Source organism: Anguilla rostrata, chromosome 4 (assembly GCF_018555375.3).
Source record: "Anguilla rostrata isolate EN2019 chromosome 4, ASM1855537v3, whole genome shotgun sequence".
NCBI classification, from domain to species: Eukaryota; Metazoa; Chordata; class Actinopteri; order Anguilliformes; family Anguillidae; genus Anguilla; species Anguilla rostrata.
This window is the reverse complement of record NC_057936.1, coordinates 52,027,964-52,051,205: the sequence shown is the minus strand read 5'-3', so window position 1 is coordinate 52,051,205 and position 23,242 is coordinate 52,027,964. Positions and strand designations below refer to the sequence as shown.

General features: G+C 37.5%; 2 protein-coding genes across 4 annotated transcripts in view; both read right to left on the bottom strand.

The window, feature by feature from the left end:
- Window positions 1-375: 375 nt before the first annotated feature.
- On the bottom strand, window positions 376-3,286 carry timm21 (translocase of inner mitochondrial membrane 21). The gene is made up of 6 exons (XM_064333139.1): window positions 2,835-3,286; window positions 2,349-2,411; window positions 1,892-1,989; window positions 1,554-1,627; window positions 1,369-1,474; window positions 376-1,063 (listed from the first exon to the last, which is right to left on the bottom strand). The coding sequence occupies exons 1-6, from the start codon at window positions 3,136-3,138 to the stop codon at window positions 971-973; spliced, it is 738 nt and encodes a 245-aa protein (XP_064189209.1). The 5' UTR covers window positions 3,139-3,286; the 3' UTR covers window positions 376-970.
- Window positions 3,287-4,681: 1,395 nt separating this feature from the next.
- The window catches only part of neto1l (neuropilin (NRP) and tolloid (TLL)-like 1, like), a 68,578-nt gene continuing 50,017 nt past the window's right edge, over window positions 4,682-23,242 (bottom strand). Inside the window, exons 7-11 of one of the 3 annotated variants that reach the window (XM_064333137.1) lie at window positions 17,513-17,741; window positions 13,074-13,187; window positions 11,625-12,186; window positions 10,470-10,544; window positions 4,682-5,631 (exon numbers count right to left, since the gene is read on the bottom strand). In XM_064333137.1, coding sequence (XP_064189207.1) covers window positions 10,484-10,544; window positions 11,625-12,186; window positions 13,074-13,187; window positions 17,513-17,741 — 966 coding nt within the window. In that variant the 3' untranslated portion in view covers window positions 4,682-5,631; window positions 10,470-10,483. Of the gene's footprint in view, window positions 5,632-6,129; window positions 9,306-9,328; window positions 10,545-11,624; window positions 12,187-13,073; window positions 13,188-17,512; window positions 17,742-23,242 lie in introns of those variants that run through there. The other 2 variants (XM_064333138.1, XM_064333136.1) reach the window with 2 other exon arrangements.

The window sequence follows — 23,242 nt, the reverse complement described above, 5'->3', positions numbered from 1 at the left end:
CAGTTCTTTGCATTCTGAAACAGTTTGATACGAATACAGATAATTAATGAATCAAAAAAAAAAAAATACTTGTGCATTACACACAATATTAACAATTGTTATTCAAAATAATATTAAAAAAGAAATTTCTTCTACATTGCACAGCATATTGCTATCTGGCAACATTAGATAATGATGATTTTAAAACTCAAAAGGCTAACCAGGAACAGGGGTTGAAATTAGCTCCACCTAAAAATCCATGAACAATTCATCTGTTTTACTGGTACCTGCGAATAGTACTGCTGGGTAAAGGAATTATTTAATGGTGCCAGGGGCAATGTCTTGTATAACTCTCCAACCAAATCAAAACAAAAAGGTATAAACACAGGGAGATCATTTTCTTGTTCCTTGGAAAAAAGCCTGCTTCATGCATTTATTCAGTGTTCAAAGGTTTACAACATTACTAAATAGCACTTCATTACCCAATGTAGCCTTTCATCAAGATAACTTCAACCATCAGAGAGTCATTACAATTCAATAGGCGTCACAGACATCAAAGAGAACATCAAATACATTTTTTCCCAGAGCAATTCCATTGTTTATGAAGCAAATCATTACTAACAGTGCCAAGCTTTGTTGGCACAATTTGTCTTGTTAACAATCATTAAAGCTGTTGTTTCAGCAACTTGTTGTTTTCACCCTGTTTATACACACATTTCTATCAGGTCCATAAAATTAATAATCCACACATGCTCCAGTCTCTTTAATGCTCACTTTAATGCAGCCTGACTTCCAATCCATGCCATTACATTATTCTTCCATTACCAGCAATGGCTTCAGAAGAAACTGTCCGAGGGGTCCATACAAATACATCCAGAACCACTCTTCCTGCCCTTCACAAGGAGAGTTATTCAGTAAAAAGACCAAGAACTAAAACGTGTCTAATCCATTTGAAAAATCTGCTTCATTGGAAGCCCCACTCTCACAAATATTATCTGTTATCTTCAACGACAATGGTTCTTCTTGGGTACGTATCCATGTCCACAAACACGTAGCGGAATTCATACTTTCCTGTTTCAGGGTTCTGTTCAAAGAAAAACAAAATCACACACATTTGACTATCGTAAATGTGTACATAATCCATATTTTGTATTTTGCAGACATATTGTACGAGTAAGCCAATTTTGCCGTATATGTGAACTGAAAGTCAAGGCTGTAATACCCTTTAGTACAGAAACGTTTTATTCAATTTAAGTTGCCCCACTCTGATCTTTTTATGCTACCTTTTTGAGGTAGCACCTTGAATTTGTACTGTTATAGAAATCAAACCAGTTTTAATTAAATGGGTACTGAAATTATTTAAAAGAGAAAAATACAGCCTACTCTTACCTCTCTCACTTCTGTGTGTACAGTCCCTTGCAGCCGAGGTTCTGCGCCCTCAATGTAAAACTTAAGCCTCATATGCTTAACACCATCCCTCAAGAACTCTATATGGCTGAAGACAAGAGACTACAGTGAGGATCAGATGAGTATGTACAGGTTTGGTGTCTTTCACATCCTGACATGTGTCCCACCTGATCTGTTGCCTTCTTCCACGACGAGAAGTCTCACCATAGCCCTTGATTGGCTCCCCAAAAGCGCCAATGACCTGAAGTTTTGGATGAAAGGGCAGTGGCTATTTTACATTGTACCTGTATAATTTATTGTAAGATAATAAACTTGAACTCGTTTTCAGCATTTCGGTCTTTATCGACATCTATATTAATCAGTGATTAAGACCAAGCAGGCCTTTTCGAATGCAGGGATTTGAAACCCACCCACTGGCCCGCACGCGCGCAAACATACATATGCACGCACGCACACACACACACATAATGGCATGCACTACAGCTTTACAGGACTCTTAGCTCACCTCTGGGTGTGTTCTACATTTATCCAAAGCTTTCCCATAGATTTTATTTGGACTTGAAGATGACAGCAACTCTTTGAAGAGAATATACAGCAAGCCTCCTGTAGGAAAATTACACCAATTAACTGGAGTAAAATAAATTGGATGTTTAAGCACAGGTCATGCACATTGCGATACATTTTGTCTTGTGAAGCTCACTAAATACACACGACACTATTATTATATTATTTAATCAAGTGGTTGTTATATATTATCAGCAGTGTGATGATCAAGCTACCATAAAAGATGAAGAAATATGCTAAATGTTGGTAAACACAGAACACTGCAGATCCCTCACCACAGAGAAGAGGAACTCACATGAATGTACTGCAAGACACGAATGAATGAATGATTGCAATGAACTCAACCCAGCTCATGGACATGTGAGTATAAGTACACAATGAAAACAGAGTGAAGTCACCTGTTACTCCAAGCCCGACGAGCACAACGATTAAATAGGTGAAATCTGTGCCTGCTTGCTTAACTGTAATGTTAGAAAGACAGGGACAAGAATCAGAAAATAACAGAACATACTTTAGGTAGACTGATGGAATATCCCAAAAAATACAAAAACAAAAAAAACATGCACGTTTCACATAAATCGTGCTTTATAACGTATGACAATCAATCAATTTCCCGACACAATTTCCACATCTCATCATTTTAACAGGCTATTTACCTAACAGTCAACGGAGTATTCAACTCAACTGTCTGAAGACAGCAATGAAGCCAGCGTTAGCAGAACCTATCCATGGCATAGCGTCGTCCGAGAAGGCAGCGTTTAATTAGTAAAAGCGAACAGGAAGCGAATACCAGAGAGAGCATGTACAGAGATTAAAATAGCACTAATTTACTTAAGATCAACACAACTAGCAAACGCTAAACTGTCTTGGCTAAATTGTCTTACCTTTCTGAGCAGCAGAAAGTCCTGTCACGTCACTCGGGCTTCTCGACACGGATACTTGGCCCCTTTCTTTCCCACTGTTATTTCTTACATTTCTTAACCTGACATCGACTGTTATACTTCGTTTCGCGTTGTGTACTCTAACAAAATCTGAATGCTCTAGCATGTGGTGCGAGCGAGCTGTAGCAACCGCTGTGCATACGTTATTTTGCAGGCGGACGGGGTTGAAATGAGCATGCCTGAATATTTGTAAAACGTACAGTGTTGATTTCGCCTTCTGAGCTAATTTAAACACAAGCGAACACATGATAATACTTTCTACCACAAGAATAATGCTAACTAGCCAACTGCCACGACAAACAAGATAAAATTGTGAAACTGCAATGTATATTGTATTTTCCGTCTTCCTTAACTGTACACAAATCGCGAGATGTCCTGCGTTTCCCGTCACGGCGACGACCAATTTAAGAGTATGGGGTTATGGGAGTTAGAGTTTCTTCAGCAAAACAACCTGGTAAATTCACAGAAATTGGAAGAGTCGAGCAACTCTAGTCTCCACAGTCCATTGCGTGAACTTACGGCTCCTCCGATCAAAACCCGCCGGAATCTCCTCTGCTTACTAGCCTCTAGACTTGTCTGTTTTACGATACCTGCATGGGCAACCAAAAAATAAAAATAAATAATATGTTGTTTAAATTGTGAATTAGAATCTGCTGCATTTAACGAAAATTTCATGAGGCAGTTAATGCGTTCCCTTGAACAAAATTAAACAAAGCTACATTTGATTCACTTGGCAGATGCTCATCCAGAGTGATTTAAGTGGAGAACATCAGTGTTAGTCCCAGGAATACAGAAGTGCAATATCACCAAGACTGAACAGAAGCCATATTAAAATACCACTACACAGCTTACACATACACATATAACACTACTACAAAAAGAAATTCAAAAAGAAAGAAGATAGCAAAAGAGAGTCAAAGGAGCCACGTTACATTACATTATTAAGTGTGTGTGTGATATACTTACATTTGATTTGGCAGCTAAACAAAACAAAACATTGTAAATAAAAACTTGATCTTGGGTGACAGTCTGTTGCCATTGGGCTACTTTTTTTTTGTTATTGTGCAGGGGAAAAATGGCTTTGGGCAAGATCACCTTTTTAAAATCTGGCAACGCTGGTGACAGTTTTGCTACAGTGGCCATAACATGACTAGGGATCACATAAATATGATTAATCTTTTCAATATTTGAATATAAAAGTAATATTCAAATGTTTTGCCACTGGATATTATAATTTTTCCCAAATCACATTCTAACAACTAGCCATGACATGCAGTACCTCTACTTCTTATCTGGCATAATTGCTTGATATACATTTTTATTAAAGCTTGCAGTTTATAAAAAAATATTTTTCCTCAAACTTCAACTTGTCTGTTAGGTAATTTGGTCCTCAAGTTACAACACAATTCTGATGCTCTAAAATACATTAGACAGTACAATTTTAAAGGAGTCATTCATATAAAAGAGTAAACTTGTGTCACCATGGTGCAGGAGCATCTTGATTGGAGAGTCATCACCCGTGGGTAGCAGCTTTAGTCCTCCTTGGGGCAAAACAAGTATACTGCAGACATTTAGATTTCATAACGATATAATATTTGCGTTTCAAAATGGAATAGTCAGATAAATTATAGGTGCACACAAATTATATTCATCATGTTAATATATTATTCAGGCCAATGCCTATCAAGCTTAATATTAGTTACTGTCAAGGCCATCATACTAATATAAAATAATTTGAAGTGTTTATCTTTTTATTTTATTTTTATTTATTCAAAACATGTTGTGTCCAGAATAACTTTAATTTGTTATCAAATTAATTACCAATAATACAGTAGACAGGTTTCTATCCAGGTCATTTTACCTTTGGAAAACACGTGTAAAATCACCCTTTCAGAACAAATTGGGCACTACTGACCCACAGAAACATTTCCAACTTTGGGCAGACCATTCCAATTTTGATGTGCATAGCCAAGCATTATTTTTGATAGTGCTGCCTTTGCATCATCTCTTTGTCAATAGTTCATGGAAGGACTGACCAGCATTTGCCAAACTAACATTTGATTTTCTATTGGAATGAGCCGTCACAAGATTGCAGTCTATTCAGAATGAATGACAATATGAATTATGAAAGTTCTCTGGCAGGCCTAGATTGTATGGTTGGTTGTCACATATACAACATTTCTGACAAAGCCCCTGACAGTGATACCTAAGGTATGAAGGCATACCTCAGAACGTTCTGATTTAATCTTTTGCTGTCCCAGTGGCTTTCATCTCTTGTGGAAAACAATCTGTGTCACTACTATGAAGAAATTATATCAGAACAATCAAAATTATTTTTGAAAGGATTCAAAGCATGTTTTCAGGTTAAAATTAGAGTAAATAAACATTTTGTTTCATTGTATGAAAGTTTTGATTTCTCACATGAAAACAAATGAATGCAAGTTACATATTTTTAGGCAACTTATTCCAAGTAAGTGATTCATTCATATTTTTCAGGGGTTGTAATTTGTTTTGCCATCTGAAGACCACGGGTAGCTGTCTTACATCTTGAAAAAAAGTAAAAATAAAAATAAAAAGACTCAACACTTTCTCAAATAAAAATGTTTTTTTTTTTTTGTTTGATCACAATGAATTGGTAAAGTCGCTTAGAGCAATAGTTCTTTCAAGATTGATGAGGATGTTTAGAGTTAGTTCCATAAGTTGTCATACTTGGCAAGATGCAGAGGATTGATGTATCTGCCTGTAGAAAAATAAAAACACTATTAGGTCCACTCCAGGTCCATCATCCTTCACTATAATTTTGAGGCTTCTGATGATTGTTGATTGTGTTCACATTTGTTCTAATGAATAGTAATTCATAGATGACATGAATAATATCTCTGCACTATTAAGAAAAAAAACATGGGTTCTATTTAATTTGTGTGAACAGGACACCTGTAAACAAATGTATTCATTAAAAATGAAAACAGTAGGCATATTTGCAAAGGAAGCAAATTCATATAAAAGACGTAACTTTATTTAAATAAATCTTGCACTCATTTTATCAACTTGGTCAGTGTGACTATTGTGGTGAAAAATCTAATAGTACTCCTTTGTGGGGTAAATCTTTAAATGCTGCAGAAATGTAAATAAATAAATAAATCTGACACTACTGGATAAGCAGGACCAAAATATATCTAAATTATGTGGCTAATCTTCAACATGACATCATAGTATAAATTAAAGCCTTTATCCAGTCTGTCATTATTATAATTTTTAATGTTTACAAAATGTTAAGGTACACACGTTTAAGTGATCAATGCAGAGCGCAACATTGTCTGTACACGAACAGCATTCCATTAAAAGGTCTGAATTTATTCATGCATCAATTAACTAGTTTGAACGATTAGAATGCAATAAGTTCTAAATCATATTAGGTACATGTTTTCTGTAAGATATTAACTGAAATCTTAACATAATCCTGTATGCTGAATGATGTCAGAATGATGCACCTCTATGATGAAGAACAAAAAATTCTATACAAATATCTGCAACACAGGAAACAGACAAAAAGACAGCAAGAATTTAGGACTTCACAATTTGTAATGGAAAATCAAAATAAGTGACACACACTTATGTAAATATGAATAATAAACACATCATGGCCAACAACACACATTTATGTGCATTTGTGTAAAATATCAACCACAGACAATGGTCCTGATTTGAAGGCCAAAGTAGAATAGCTTAAATGTTGAAAAAACCTTATCAAAAGATAATTTCTGATGTATTTTCAAACTGAACTGAATAGATCTGGTAATTAAATAGACAGTTTCATATGTGAATGTTAAGGTCTTCAGAAGATTTCTAGTTTTGTGAGAAGGAAATTCCATATCCTTAAGTTCCCCTAGAAAAAATAAAGCTATTCTATTCTATATCAATTTATATTTATTTAGCAGTGAGGATGCTGTAGAACTTTCTTTGCATATAGTAATGGACTGGCTAGCCTTCTGTCTGTAAATTGAAGGAAAACGACAAGTCATAAATGGATTCTACATAGGCACAGTTCAATTTACCAAAACGTCCTTCAAGGCTCAGCCAGAGTTAGTTTCTTCTGTGTTTTCCAGAATCATTAGAGGTCTGGAGCATTTGCTGTGCTCTGGGATTTGGATTCTCAAAACATCTTGGGGCAAGAATTATTTACATGTATTTCATACTGCATATATTGGCTTTTCCAGACATTCCAGTAAATGCAAAATGACTGAACAGTAGGTTTAAATGATGCTATAATCTTAGCGGTAGTTTCCCAACAAATGGATACATTTATATCAGATGAGGACTCATTCATTGTTCATTTATCTTGTGATAAGTGTATTCTCCTTGAGAATTGACTGCGCCTATTAAGTAGTTTGGCTGCATCACACTGTGCTCATCCAAGCCCTTAATAGTTTTGTTAGTAAGTTTGTATAAACACGTTATCTCAAATTGAAAATATTGTTTTTCAATTAATTTAGCATCTGCTGATATTTTTGTGCAAGGGCATACCGCACATATAGTGAAAATGTATTCAATATTTATTCTGGGAGACACAACACTTACAATAAATACAGGGTGCACATGTCATTCAAGAACCTTGTGGGCTGTTAACAGCTGTCATTCTCTGCTCTTATGGGTATTATCAAAGCACCTTGTATATGCATGCATTTCCTTCTGTGACTTACAGGACAATGCTGTGTTGTATATGAAATGACGGAATGTGGGTACAGTACAAATGTAGTTAACAGGTAAACGCTGCACTAGTCTATAGCTGTGTGCTGCAGGAAGTAACAGTGGTGAGCCTCCTATATCTTCTAGTCTGGGATGGCAGTGTAGCATAATGTTTTGGTAACAGGGTAGTACAACGGGTGAGGTCCGCTGTACTAATATCTGGTGAGCTACAGCAGATATTTAGAAAACTTGTCAAATCTCAGTGAAACTATCTGGATGGATAGGCAGTACTCTGGGTAATTGGAAACATAGCTTACGGGACATAGCAAGGAATATAATCTGAATAGCTTCAGCAAAATGGATTTTACAGTATGTAGAAATGTATTCAATGTGCAGTATGTTGCTGTAGATCGGTGTTTGCTAAATAGCCAAATGTAATGTCCACTATTAGCTTGTGTTCTCAGATAAAATAATTTTGAAGAGAAAATTTCTTAGGGGGGAAAATCACATAACAAGGAAAACTCAATAAACTTAACAGTTTTGATGAAAACATTAAAATAAGCAAATTTTGGTTTATTTATTTTGACAATTCATAATAAACTGAGAAGGAAGGAAAGGCATTGTAAGGAAAGGCATTCTATTGGTGCGTTTAAATGAGTCAGTTTTTTTTATTGTCCCCAATGGAAATGATTTTGTGTAAAAAGTTATTGCTGGACTCCATACTATCAGGAACCAGTGTGAAATGTATGGGAATTTTGTTAGATGAAAAATAAATAAATAAATAAATAAAATAAATAAATAAAATAAAATAAATAAAAAAATAAAATTCAAGCAGAAAAGTTATATTTCATTAAAATTAAATGGGTTAAGAATGTTTTGTCTATTGTGAGTCTATAATCTTATTAAGCTTAGCATGCATTTTACTATTTGTCCTAAGTATTAATTTAAAAGACAGTCAAATTGTAGTCGCCATGATTTTATAGGTAACTTTCAATTGGTGTAAACTATTTAGAACGCACGTTTATAGAGCAGTTCTTAAACTATGTTCTGATAAAATATAAAAAGCATGCCCTTATTATTCCTTATTCATGAAATTTGTATAGAAAAATTTTCAACTTCTAAATAAAAAAAATGGATAGATTTGAAATTAGTCATAGAAAGTGATCATTTAATACAGTTGCTACATATATCTTTATAAATTTTCAGATTACAAGCATTAATCACAAAACCAAATTATGTACCTGGTTGCACAAAACACAAAGTAGTAGGCCATGCTTTTAACACATGTCAATTGATGAAAACAAATCTTATCCTTGTTGTTTGTCGAAATTCATGTTCTTTGAGCAAAAAAAAAAAAAACTAACAAACAAAAAAAAACTGTCTAACAATATAACTGTTCAAACTTTGAAGTAACAATATATTATTCATTCTGAATTCAATCAGCTGAACTTACAAAATATACTGGAGTGTAAATGACAGCAATGGAACAGTCTACCTGAATTCAAGTTTTGCTGACTTTTGAGAGTTATTAAAAAAAGAAAAAAAAAAACATAATCCTCACTGCCATCCAGCTCTATTATTGTAGTATATTTACATGTATTGGATTTTTAAGATAGTGCGCTAAAAGTGTCCGCATATCATCATGCTGGTGTATATCTCCGGTCCATTTGTTCATATTTCATTGCAGCTTGTTCGTACTCATCCAGGATTGCACTATTTTCAAGAAGTCTACATAATGGAAACAATGCACACATAACACAATGTAGAACATAAGCAAACACATCACAAATTATAATACATCATACAGTGTGACAGAACAGACATAAACAGGTACGTGACACATGAGGACAAACTGAACTCAAGGAAAACTTCACATGTAAAAAGTTATGGGAATTCTTTGATTAATCCAAGGATGACAAATTAACAACTCTTTCTGTGAATGTCAATGAGAGTATATAAAACTAACAATGCTTACTTATGTTCAATTATGCGCATATTATCTTTTAATACTGAATAGAATATAGTGAATGATAAATAATAATTATTAAATGAATAGAGATGAAAACACAGCATCCTTGTGTATTTAAATCTAAACTGCTCCCTGTACTTAATAAATACATATTCACTAGTGAATGAAGATAATCTAGTTACTTTTCAGAGGAATATTTAATAGAAGTAGATTTCAAATTGAATTTAAAATAATTAACAACACTCACAAAATAAAGGTACGCAAGGGTATAAATTCTGTACAAGTACAAAACTGTACCTCTAAAATTGCTTGTCACTGTGGTAGTACCTCTTGAAGGTACAGAACTGTACCTTAACCAGAACAAAAAAGTACCATTCAGTACCTAGAAAGGTACAATCGCTTGTCACTAGTACCTTTAGAGGTACAGTTTTGTACTTGTACAGAATTTGTACCTTTATTTCTGAGAGTGAGAAAAATAACCATTATAAAACAGAGCAGAGCACTGTGTCAATACTTCAAAACCAAAATGTATAACAAAACAAAATACTACAGAGTGTAGATGTAACCTGGAGGATTTTGAGGGTCAAATATTCCGAAAAAATGTAGAGGTTAAAGGGTATGCATTTTCAATATTAATCATACAACAACTGTTAAAATACATGCCGATGAGTTATTAAAACCAGCAACATTCACAATAAAAACATACTCAAGCAAAAACAAAGACAAAAATAAGAGAAAACACATCACAAACATGGCTGCAAGACAAAATGAAGATACCTTAATGGAAAATAAAATCCAAATCAGAAAACAATCAGTAAAACAACTTGAAAACATAAAAAGGTCAACTGTGCTGGATGTCGACTTACACTGTTAATGATGACCACACAAAAAGGGAGACATTTCCATTGTTTGAGATTGCTTACCTTGAGATTGCCTCTTAGACCCTAGTTGTGTTGTACTCAGATTCATGTTTGCTTAGAGACCCAATGAGGCAGAACCTGAAATGTTATGGCTCTTTCATTTCACGTAAAATTTGTTTGCATAGAAAAGAATATATGCATACATATGCTACATAAATGCAGTACATTTGATTATGATTTTAGTGAAATTATTAGTGAAATCTGAAACACTTGCATGCCAAGAAGTAGAAGAAAATACTATTTAGTATTTTTTTCTGGAATTGCAAGAGAACCAAATGTACAAAACAAACATGTAATGTATGTATACAGATCAGACATATATGCACAAGCACACAAAGTGCATGCTCCATAAAGGTATATAAGAAGATATGTTTTATGAATCTTAAAGAACGCTGCAATTAGCGTATGTTCTTGTAAACATTTAATCTTTCAGACATGACAAGCAACCAAGGTGCAGTAATACAATATCTTTTTTCTTTTTTTGCTTTAATAAAAACCTGGTTCATGCCCAAAGTGAATAGAAAGACATTCTTATTAATCACAGTTTGTCATACAAATATTTTCATAAATGTGCGATATATTAATTCTTTAAGTTTGACCTAAGAAGTTGTGTGTGCTATATTACGTTTCAAAAAGTGCTTTTAATATTGAGTGACAAGACAAGCCCTTTTGTTGAGAGTAAAATCAATATGTTTAATTATAGGTCCATTTTAAAATGAATGCTTAACCTCACTAAAAATAAAATGTTTGTGTTGGCCGTGGACTTTAGATCCATAGCAGTCTTCATGCACCATATAGAATATAATTGCATATCATGAATCAATATTTTATCCAAAATCAAAGGAATATCAATACTGCAGTAGGTGCTGGGTTGGTGGGACTAAGCATGCAATCTGACTGGAACTACAACTCAAACAACATGTTAAGCTTTTTTGGCTGGGTGTAACTGGGTTTTCATCATGTTAATTAACCTCTTAATGAATGATTAAAGAGGTCTTAATGGGAAAGAGGGAAAGATCAACGCAAAAAAGGAGGAAGAAATCTCAAAAAGAATGAAAGAAGAAGAAGAAAAAAAACTGAAAAAAGGAAGAAATGGAAAGTCTGGGAAAAGAAAGTCCCCCATGTGATAGTCTTCATCAAAAATCAATGGATACTGACCGCTGCACTGCTTTCTCATGGCGGGAGAGCCTGTGACTGGTGGTGGGCACCTCTTCCAGGTCCTCGTCCAGGTCGCACCCATCGGCGGCGTCCTGCGAGTAGCTGTGCTTCATCACCAGGATGCTCCTCCGGTTGGTGGGCGGGATCAGGGGCCTGACTGGCTGGGGCTGAATGTCCGTCAGGATGGCGGCTTCCCGCGTGCTGAGGTTGCTACGGCTGCCCTTGAGGCTGGAGATCTGGGATCCACAGTGGTGGTCGTGAATGCACCGGGAGGAGGACCGCCTCAGTTTGTGGTAGTTCTCGAAGTCGTCGGCCAGGTCCGCCAGATCGGCAGAGGCGGCCGCGCTGCGCAGGGTGCACAGTTCATAGTGGGGGGGCTCGAAGACCTCCTGGAACATAGTGGGGTCAAAGTCCTCTCTCCTGATTATGTACTTTTTGCGCGGCTGTTTGATTTGAACTATAACGGACACAATGAGAAGGATAATCACAATGCAACAGGTGACCCCGATTATTGTTCCATTGGTGTTGTTGAGGTTGTCCAAAATGTTTGCTTTCCTTTTCTCTGTGTGATACAAAAATAATAGTAAAAAATGAACACTGCTTCAAGAAACAAAACCATTCAATGAATGACATCCCATACAGTATAACACTTGGAAGTCACAGCCAGTGCAAAGTCAGGTCAGGAAACAAAAATGCCCTTTAAGGAGGGAGTTACTGCTTCATGTCGGTGAACAATTTTGAGAATAGCACATTATTTTCAAATGTAGTCACAGCTTACACTCAAAACTAGTCAGGGTAATGATGATTACATACATAATGAGGATTGATGTGCATATGATTCAGAGGCCAATGTGCCAAAAAGAAGCTAACAAACAAGCACAAAAGCAAGGCACTGATAGAGTGCTGACTACAGCACATTTCCAGCTCAGTCAGTTGTAGCAGGGGAAAGCTTTTTTTCCTCTGTGACAAATAAGCCCATATGAGTCAAACTACTTTTGGAAATTGCAGTCATTTTTCATTTGTGCTGGCTTTCAGAGCCTTGAAATACAAGTGCCCGGTTTTGCATTCATGTATTTATTTCGGCCCCGAGTCCATATGAATGGGGAATCTTTCTGCGTACCTCCAGCTCCATAAAATCCATACACTAAGGTGAGCTGCGACAGCTGTGACCTCCAGTACCCGCAGCCACTGTTCCCCTGATGTTTATTTCCAACAGTAATACCAGGCATGGCTTTAATAGGTGGCACGGGCTAACACAAATGTCATTTCCTGACCTGGGCACCATCTACACAAGTCACTACCTACGGACACCATTTACACAAATCACTACCTGTCCCATTTAGCTGATACTGTGACCCTTTCTGTAGCCAAACCTGAAGTAAGAAAATGTATACATCCAGCTGGCCTACTGCATGCCAATGGCCAGCTTAAGGCAGAAAGCGTGGTCACCTTTGCAGTGGTTCTCATCCCATGGATAGACGCAGTTTTGCACCCCGTTACACACCAGAGTGTTGTTGATGCACATGTTACTGTGGCAGAAGAACGCGTCGGCATCACACGGGGCTGAAACACAGGGGCGTGGCCAGCATTAAGATCATTCAGCAAACAACAGTTATGTGACAGGGTGACTGATATAAACCCTTGTTTAAAACGAGAATATACTACTTAATTTTACTTTTTATTATTAACCTTTATTCATATATGGTAGGTTGATGGATCACGTATGCTCTTTTACAGCAACGCCCTCTTAATTTACATAGAAGCTCCATTTCATCCATTTTTATTGTAGATGGTCATACATAAGCATATCAAACTTGGACAAACAAATATGACAATATCACTTGTTCACCAAGAATAGGCATAGATAGATGCAATAAAATGCATCACTCAAGAAATTAAAAACTATATTATTCCACTCCATTACTATTATTCTACTCCACAATCATTTTCTATCACCTTTCAGAATGTGTATGAAATACAGTAGTTGCATTAAAAACCTTTAATGAGACTTTCACAAAGTGATGCATCTGTGCAGCTGAAAGCCAGATCAAGTGGCCATGACATCTTGTCATCATCAGACTAAAAGGCAAGTTAACCTACCTGGCAGTGAAACAATCCTCTCTATCCCCATACACATATTTCAGTAAGGAATTATTGGCATGCCAGATTACAGACAGGCTCACGGAGACCACTAACATGTCATATAGATCATGCAGAAGCACCAATTCCAAGTGCTTTGAAGATCATTTGCTAGTACTTCACTTGTCATTGGCCATTATTGTGAAAATAGCTAATAGATTATCTGTACTTTGCTCAAACATTGACGTCCTACATTTATAAAGAAGTGTTAAATGAGAATTATCAGACAGGAAATAATACAGTTGCAGTGTTCTCTTTATGTATGAAGTTCCATGAATGGGGAGGTTGTCATTGTCCCATAATTAAAAAGGAAGGTGCCTTCTGAAGGGAAAACACCTCTTTCAGCTACCAATCAGGGTAATGTACTCAAGCACCATGCACATCTCCATTAATAAGATTGGGCCTGGCCATAATTAATGATGTTTTAAGAACGTATTGATTGGCACTTGTGTTCACTGATGATTACTTATTGACATAGCTTAGCTTACCCCACTGCTGTGTGTTAATGCATCACTTCTAAAAACAGGAGGGCTCAGGATTGTGTGAAATTGAAGCCACAGATCCATGTTTATTTGATTGCTGTGTTAATCCCAAGTGGCCAGTGAAAATAGAAAAAAAGGACAACTGCGGTCACTCTAGCGTTCAGAGCGTACCTGTTATTATCGTTTCACAAACATATCCTGCTGTAATACCTCCACTCACCAATAGGTGGTGGTGCAACACTCCCTACTGATTATTTCCAGCAAAGTCACTTCACTGCATTAAAACACACGTCCTGACTAATCCCCTGTGAAACTAATTCCTAGTCACATTATAATAAATGTGGCCTTTTGTTCACACCAGAACTTCGCTACTTAGTTCATCAATTAAATAATAATTGAGTGGCAGGACAAAAGAGCAAAGCTGTCAATGGTAATCCAAGCAACATGGTCCCGTCTTCTGCGGAGCCTTTGTTTAAACAGCCAAGTCACACATTTTCTCATTAGGAGGTACAGCTCCAGGACATGCATCCATGCACTCTGAACAAGGGTACCGCGGAACATTCTCTGAACTGAAAGGGAAATTTAAAGGCAGCGCTCCTACAGCAAATCACAAACACAGCGGAGCATGGAGAGAAAGAAGGGCCTGAGAATGGGGGAAAGGAAACATGAACACTTACAAGGACTCGCCGTGAATGAATCGTGCAGAATTGCAATAGTTATATATCATATTTTAGTATGAATTTTATTTTTTTTAAATCAGGCAATTAATGGGTTTTTATTTACACACACATCTGGTATATCTGAAAAAAATAATAGTATAACCTCCGAATAGGAGTCACCCCAAATATTCCTCAGTCAGAAGCTGTATTCTGAATGAAGCACATTTTAAGGAAAACACCTTAAATCTGTTAGTGACCATTCCTATCGGCAATAATGTAGATATTGGATACTCAACTCCAATCCTGGAGACTTACAATCCAGCAGCTTTGCCTGCTCTCTTTAAATGACTAAGAGCAATACAATGGGGGCAAGAAAAAATATTGAATAAAAGTATCAGGCCTAAATACTTTGACCACTACTATGATCATATCATTTCACATCAGAGAAATTTTCTGACTGCTCATGCATACAGGCAGAAACAGGCAGTGTTTTGAACCCTATAATGTACCTATAAGATAACGTCAAGTCCAATGATCTATACTATTCTCTGAAAAATTCATAAGAACTCCATTACCGCCACTATCTATTTATAGCACGCAGCAGCAGCCATACAGTTATCGCTCCTGTTCAGAGAACTACTCATTGATTACAGTCTATGGGAAATGAGAAAAACAGCCATTCAATCCCTGCATTTTATAGCTCAGAATGTACGGCGCAAAAAAGGGATCTCGCGGTGGAAAAAGGGCTGATTGCTCTTTCCTTATTATCTCAAAGCTGAAGCTGAATTCGGTATGATGCGTCTGGGCAGACGGGGGTGTTGCGGGAGTCCTGGGAGAGCGGCTACATGGCGCCGCTGGGCTGTAGGCCGCACGGCCATTAGAGGGGCCTGCTGTTTGATCCCCTCCGCTCTAATGATGATTTCCACCACATGCAGTGCTTTACATTGCACACTGACCATCCCTTTTTCCTCATCGGCACCATGCAAGGCTCCCATATGCAACAATGTCCAGAGCAGAGAGGCCCACAGCGTCGGATCACTGGTCTGCCTGCTTCCTCAGATCACAGGCCCAGGACTGACCACTGATTCAAGCCTTTGCTCATCCAGGGTCCATAAAAATATCTGAGAATGTGATCACCCCGTTCCTGTAGTTATGCAGCCAAACACAACAGGTGTGAAAGCACTCAATGGTTTTTCTTCTGATTCTTAGGGGGCTGTCATCATACTTTGGCTGCAGCTTTTAATTTTGATTGTTCTTTTCTTTTTTGCATTGTCACACATCAAACATAGCAATGGATAAATAGTACGGTGATGGTTCGCTATAATAAGTTGTACAATGCTTAAACCTTTTTTGACCTACAAGCCAGTTCACTGCTAGGATGGTGCATATATAGGGGGGATTATATTGAAGAAAATGCACAGTTTGAGATGTTAATTATTAAAACTAAACTAAGTGTTCAAATAAATAAAGTAACTATTGTGTGTATCCACCTGGCAATACAGCTCCTGCCCTGAACATTACTGCAAGGAGGTTCCACTGCACTAGATGGCTGTAATATACTGGTGAGGTTAGATAAGTAAAGATGAAGGTTAGATGTCAGTGAAAACGTTAAATTTGGGAGGGTGCACACCATCTGCTACTTCATTTCAATATGCGATTCACCAGCTGAGGTTTGCAGTTACTGCGCTAGAGGACCAATGTAGTCAAATTGCATTCACTAGATTAATCAGAGGAGCTAGTGTGTTGGGAATACCCGGAAGGCTCAAACCTAGAGGGACACATTACTCTTTACAACATAGATGTAGTACTTTACCTTAGTACAACATAACACATTTACCTTAAAATTATAAAGAATTCCAGAACTGTAAGCATAACAGCTATCCAAAACCTTTCCAATTTAGACAAATTAATGTGAACTTAGCCTTCTAGCTGGACACTGAAAATGGCAGAACTGGTAATGTTGATCTTTCTTGCTATATACTTCATTTATAAGTCAATTTGCTTTGGTGAGAGGTTCTTTAACTAAATTATAGCATGCCATCAAAACTAACCATAATCAAGTTTTAAATATTTTAGCCATTGCGTGTGTATGTGTGTGTCATCCTTTCAATTAAGAGAATTCTGAAATAATAGATGTGCAAGATATAAAGCTTGCTTAAATTTGTCACTCAAGGCTAAAGTCGAAGCACGCTGATATCTGATTCTTTCTAATATGCAAAATGTTTTTAAGGTTTAATTAATTTCTCTCCTCAGTTCTCTCACTGTGCCATCATCCGCAGCTACCTTGTTGGTATACAGCACATTTAGTATTTGTGAGATTTGGTTTTTATAGCAGTCTTTTTTAGAATAATGGCTGTTGAAAATCCCCCCATAACGGCATGCCAAGCAGAGATTCCTCCTTTCACAATATCCTGCCAGTGGAAACCCATAAACAGCCACTGATAAATGCAATGCCTATGTTTCCTTAATAGGCTCCTGTAAAGTTAACCTATGGTTCAGTTGCTTTTATTTTCAGAGCCACTGTTTTTTAATGCCTCCAATGAGCAGAATGTCCCTCAGGTGTCGGTTAATCTGCCTTGCCAGAGAAGGGGCTCATTAAATATCTTACGCTCTTGGAAAGTGGTGAAGAGGATCCGGAATCGGCTCTTGCGGCTGCTCTCGTCTGCCCACATGCGGATTACCCCCAGCGCCGTGACCAGCATCACGTCATTAGCCACCGTGCTGCAGAACTTGCTCTTCAGGTCCTCCACCGAGCTGCTCCCGTCGTACACCGCCACGAAGTTGCGCTTGCACTCGTTCGAGTTCTGCATCTCGTAGTCCAGGAACCGCAAGTAGATCTGGAAATGGGTGGGAAAAAAAGGGAGAATGTCCTGAGAAAAAGTTTTATTTTGCTCTCAACCCATATTTAAATCATATTTTAATTCCTGTAAAATCCAATTTTCCACTACTGGTATTGGTACCTTCCTGTCAAGAGCATACACTGTACTACACAGACATTTGTAAAGCATTGATCAGACTATTTGAGGCCATCTCATGTGACCATCCTAAAAGGTTTATGAAAATAAAGCCCTTTTTAGCTGCTGCATACTGGGGATTAGGTTTGAGAAAGACATGATACATCTGAGGAACTCACCAAAACAAATTCCCACTAACCTTTTGTGAATCATCAAAACACTATCCCTCCCTGCACGAAGGATGAAAGGTATTTTATTTCAACCCCACCAAACGCTCGCATGCAGGTAAGTGCAACTCTCACCTGAGCACCCACACACCCCCCAGCACCGAAATACAGTGACATACAGTACTAAATGCATGGTAATGACAACCCTCTGGCTTGGTCCAGCACAGCTACAACACTTGACAGTGTTCTATACCTAAGCCTACCATTAGTATATTAGACCGGAATGGCAAACAATAACAGCTTCGGTTCCAGCCCATAGCCTAAGGCATGCGATCATAACATTTAATTGAGCGCTCTGCACTCAATCATGACAAGGGAATGCAATGCTTTAATTCCTTAAGACAAATGGCGCTAATGCAAAGACCGAAAGGACACTGTAGTGTCAGTTTGGTATTGGCAGGATTGACGGGCAGAAGCATGTGGTGGCTAAAAGCAGACATAACTTTGACCTGCCCTTTTCTCAGCACTGTTTTCACAAAGCACAATCTATATGTTGCCCTTTGTGATACAGGGAACTGTTCTGTACCTTGCTCAACTGACAGTCCAGCACAAATGGCTTTTCCTTCAGAACCACAAATTCTTTAGACATGCTCCAGTGTAACATCAGCAAGCCTAAATGGCGTGGGTGTCAAGAGGCAGCTTCAAATAGAACAAATGATTGTGTATAAGCCATAGCATTCAGCTCAAAAAAAAAAAAATCCTGGAGAAATGAGATATGCAAATGTTTCCCACACATCGTTTCACAGATTTGGCACTCTGCTTGAGCTTGGCATGGCATCTGGCGAGTTAAAGGCTCCACATGTGTGGCTCTGCAGGGGGGGTTAGCTAGTAACTGCATTCATTCAGATTTTCCAATACAAGTTTTTCAAATCTGGAAAAAAAAAGTGATTATGAGACAACACTGTGAAGGCAGCTTATCATAATTCACAAACGGAGATAGATTATGCATCATCCATATAACAATGTGCTTGCAGACAATGCACCCCTTGAAGTCGCACTGGATCGGATAAGTATCGATCCTCCTTGTCAAACTTCGATGTCAAAGCATAGCTAACAACATCAGGAAGACTAATAAAACAAAGGGACCGGACATTAATACACTCAACTATGCAGCTGTAAGACATTCTAATGTAAACATTAAACTATAAGAAAAAAAATTATGCAGTGCAAACATCTGTAGATTGTTCATGACTGAGAAAAAGCCCTGAATCATCTTCAGAGGTAAACTGACCATCACACCAAGATGACTAATGCACTCTCCACAAAGAAACACTTTAATAAAGTAATTCTGGTTTTTTCTCACAGGCCTGAATTGTTGGCTCAAGGCTAAATATTTACCGTGGTTCCAGCGTCTTACGCCACAGCGCTACTTGAGGTTTTTTTTTCATATCTTTGCTTTTATGTCTTTACAATATTGTGTATACTCCCACAGCCAGCCATTTAAAGAGAGGGATTGTCAGAATGGTTCGTAGCAAACAAAAAAGTAAAAAGAATTACATGAACAAGTCTTTTCATCATTTTCTTCTCTGAAACAAATTCTTTTGTACAAGGACTTACGTCATATTTATGCTACTAAAAAAGAATCCTTGAACAGTTACTTGATGTACAGTAAAATTATTAGAAATTATTTCTGAGTGCAATCTATTATATAAAAATGTGACGTATGAAATACACTCACATACTCACAATTTTTGTCTGCGCTGATATCTTAGAGACAGATTTTACCCCCTCATTTGGGACAATTTAAGAGAAGGGGATGCAAAGTAAACATTCAACAAGTGAGGAACATGAGGATTTAAAAAATGTGTCACTATTCCTTCCTCTCTGGAGCCTTGTTCTGAGGTATCGATTCTCAAAAAGGCCTTAATGGACTAGATCTGATTTAAAGAGAGACGCTGCTGTAAGGGTCAAAGGTGAGTGCTTTTGCTTGTGAATACTGTTGCAGGACTAATACAGCGGGATCTGCACGTCACCTGAAGGACAAAGTGTTTGCTCTGCTGGCCTTCAGCCTAGGAGACTCCCCTATCTGGTAGGCCCTGCGTACCCCCCTGCGTACCCCCAGTCGCACAGTGTCCAGAGAACCCTGAATGGATTGGGCTAATGCTCCCTAGGTCCACTAAATTACAACCCCCGTGGAAACTTTCCCAAACACCTTATCTCTTTACCTCACCTGTCTCTCTGATTTTGCTTGATTGCTTAAGTACATTTTAACTTGACTGTACTTTTCCTCTGGCACTTTGAATACATTACCAGGGCACTTCTTGACAAAGAAACAGCCTTCTGTAAAAGTTGGCAGTTGTCGCTCTGGTCTTGTGGATGTGTTTGAGGTGCAGAACATGTCGGTCTTGCTGACTAAACTGTACCTGATGCCAGCTGATGTTACATGCAGCTGGACTGAAAAGGGAATATTAGTGTATTGCATTAGTACTGGGTATTCAGATGGCTCAGGATGAATTTGCATTCTGATAGAGCTGTATACTATGGAAGTATAGAGCTCTGTCAGAAAATAAATCAAACCCAGACGCAATCTGTTATGGCCCGTGTGTCAAGAATGTTAAAAGAATGGGTACCTTTATTTCCCTATAAAATAAAAGAGAATCTCCGCAATAATCAGATGGCTTAATGTCTTTTGGAGTGTACTATGAACAAAAGTAAGCCAACTCTGGCACCCCTGCAGGTTAAATTGTGACATAGATTTACATTAATTTGTTAATGAAATTAGATTTTAAATAAAATCACTGTTGTAATTATCTGTGGTCTTTCCCTTATGAAAGAAATCACGTGTTCAAAAACCAAATAATACATGTGAACACTCAAAATGTAAGGAGTACGTGCAAACTATAAAAATAATCCCAACAGTAAGATGAGAGTGGGAAAAAGGTAACCTATGCTATTTGAAGTCACGTGTTCTGCTTTCGCATGTGACAACAGAAAATGTCCATTTCACAAGTAGCATGTTCTTTTCACAAGTGAATATTTTAATTCACATATGAAAATGTAAATTTTCATGTGAAATTGTGATTTCATAAGGGTTTATATGTACAGTCTCAATACATTTCATAATATCTGTAGAAAATGTATATACATTAATTTCCAGTCTTCTGATTACTTATGATCTGTCATCAATACATTAATATTAGGTGTTAAACATTAATGTGGGATCAGTGAATCAATAATAATAATTATTGATAGCATTACTATTATGACACTGAAGTCCAATGTAGTGTTCTTAAACAAAGAAACACTGCATTGTAACATATGGAAAATGAAGATGTTTTTCTTTCAATCACTTCTGATTGCGAGTAATGTTACATTACATTTCGCCATTTAGCAGATGTGACTTACACAGATTGGATATTTCCATACAAACCATTTATACAGCTGGGTATAAATAAATGATATGCTTATCATATACATCTTGAAGCATGCAATTTGAGGTTGCCACTTATGCTTGATTTCTAGCTCTGGTGGTGTCTCTCTAGCCAGGTGAACATTTGTAAGTCACTCCAGCAAAAAGCTTCTGCCAAATGAGTAAATTGTAAAGTGTACTGAAGCAATGCACTTTGCTCAAGGGTACAACTGCAGTGCCTGAACTGGGAATCGAACCAATAGCCTTTCAATTATAAGCTCAGTCTCGGTCACTGAACCTCAATGGGTCAGTGGCACAGCCTTCTTAATGGGGGGGGGGGGGGGGGGGGGGAGTGCTGAAGCAAGGGCACATGTGTTTGATTTTCTAGCCTGGAAGGACATCAGATAACACCAAAATCAATCTGCGAGGCAATAAATCATATCAAACAGTAATATCATCTGCAAGCCACTGCATAATTACAGTACCATGAGTCACGACAGTACATGCCACAAAACAAACTGTGCACAGTGCCAAAAGAATAAAGAACAGTAAAAAAGTGAGTAAAAATACACTTTATTTACTTGAAATGTAATTATTGATGAGGGCCACGGCTAACCATAACTCTAGCCAAATCAATCAGCTTTACTCATCCCAACAAGCAATAAAGCTACAGATTTGTCGGGGGAAAAGGGATTGATAGAGTGCAATAACCCAGTGGATGAAGAGGGACCACACACTGCAGAGCTACAATAAGGCTGTGGCAGCAACGGATTCTGAAGCAGCTTCATCATCTAAACCACTGAATGGCTCTTTCTAGGCACCGCGGATACAGGCAGTAAATACTCCCAGAGACAATAAATTCAGAACAAACCATATATCCCAACTGATCCTTTTCTGTGCTTTAAATCAAAGGATAAAGAGTGCAGGTTTCCACACAAAAGTAGGACTGGAAAACAAAAGTAGACAGAGCAGACAGGACACCATCAGCACTCGCATAAGCTTATGTACACAGAAAATACTGCAAATGTTTGCTGAAAACGAAATGCCAACAGTTTAACAGAGTTTGACTTTAGATATCCACCTACTCATGGGGGTATTACGTTGTCTGAGAAATGAAATTTGCAGCCAAATATTCACAATATATTTACAATATTATTAACAATCACACCATTCGTGTGAAACAAATGGAAAAATGGAACTGGAAGTGGATCTATGCAAGAGAGACTGATTGCCATGCAATTACTATGGAAATAGTCACACTTCACACATAATGGTCTATTTCATTCACAGAGTCCTCTTGAGATTATACATCATGGTTTCATGCTTGACTGCAGAGTCAATAAGTTTTCTTTCTTGGAGTCTACTGTCAGGGTTGCATCATGATTTTTAAAGTTAAATAAACAAATAAATACAAGTTGGGTATCAATATTTAATAAAGCAGTACACACTGCAATTTGGAGTACCTGACATACAGTAAGGGCACAAAATTTTCATTTTAATAACAGAATGGTGTTCTGCACAGGCTGTCCTTATACATCAGAGCATCTTCATCAACTACAGAGGAAATTTCAGAGGAAGTTGCAAGAAACAACCATAAAGTGTTTTGCATAAACAAAAAGGTAAATTGTTTGACAAGAAACTTGTTTGACAAGAAGAAAATGGCTGGCTACAACAGGTGTATCAACCTGCTACCAGTTTTTTGGAAACCCGCAGACAATTTCTCCCAGCACCTTGGCATTCACTAAGGCTGGGATTCAATCCACAGCACCATTTCAAGGACAAATGTAGTTTCATCCAAAAAAAAATTC

Coding starts and splice junctions, on each gene's coding strand:
- timm21 (XM_064333139.1), bottom strand. CDS start 3,138: ATGTGTTCGCTTGTGTTTAAATTAGCTCAGAAGGCGAAATCAACACTG. Junction 2,412..2,834: donor ACTTTCTGCTGCTCAGAAAG/GTAAGACAATTT, acceptor CTAACATTACAG/TTAAGCAAGCAGGCACAGAT. Junction 1,628..1,891: donor AATGTAGAACACACCCAGAG/GTGAGCTAAGAG, acceptor CCAAAACTTCAG/GTCATTGGCGCTTTTGGGGA.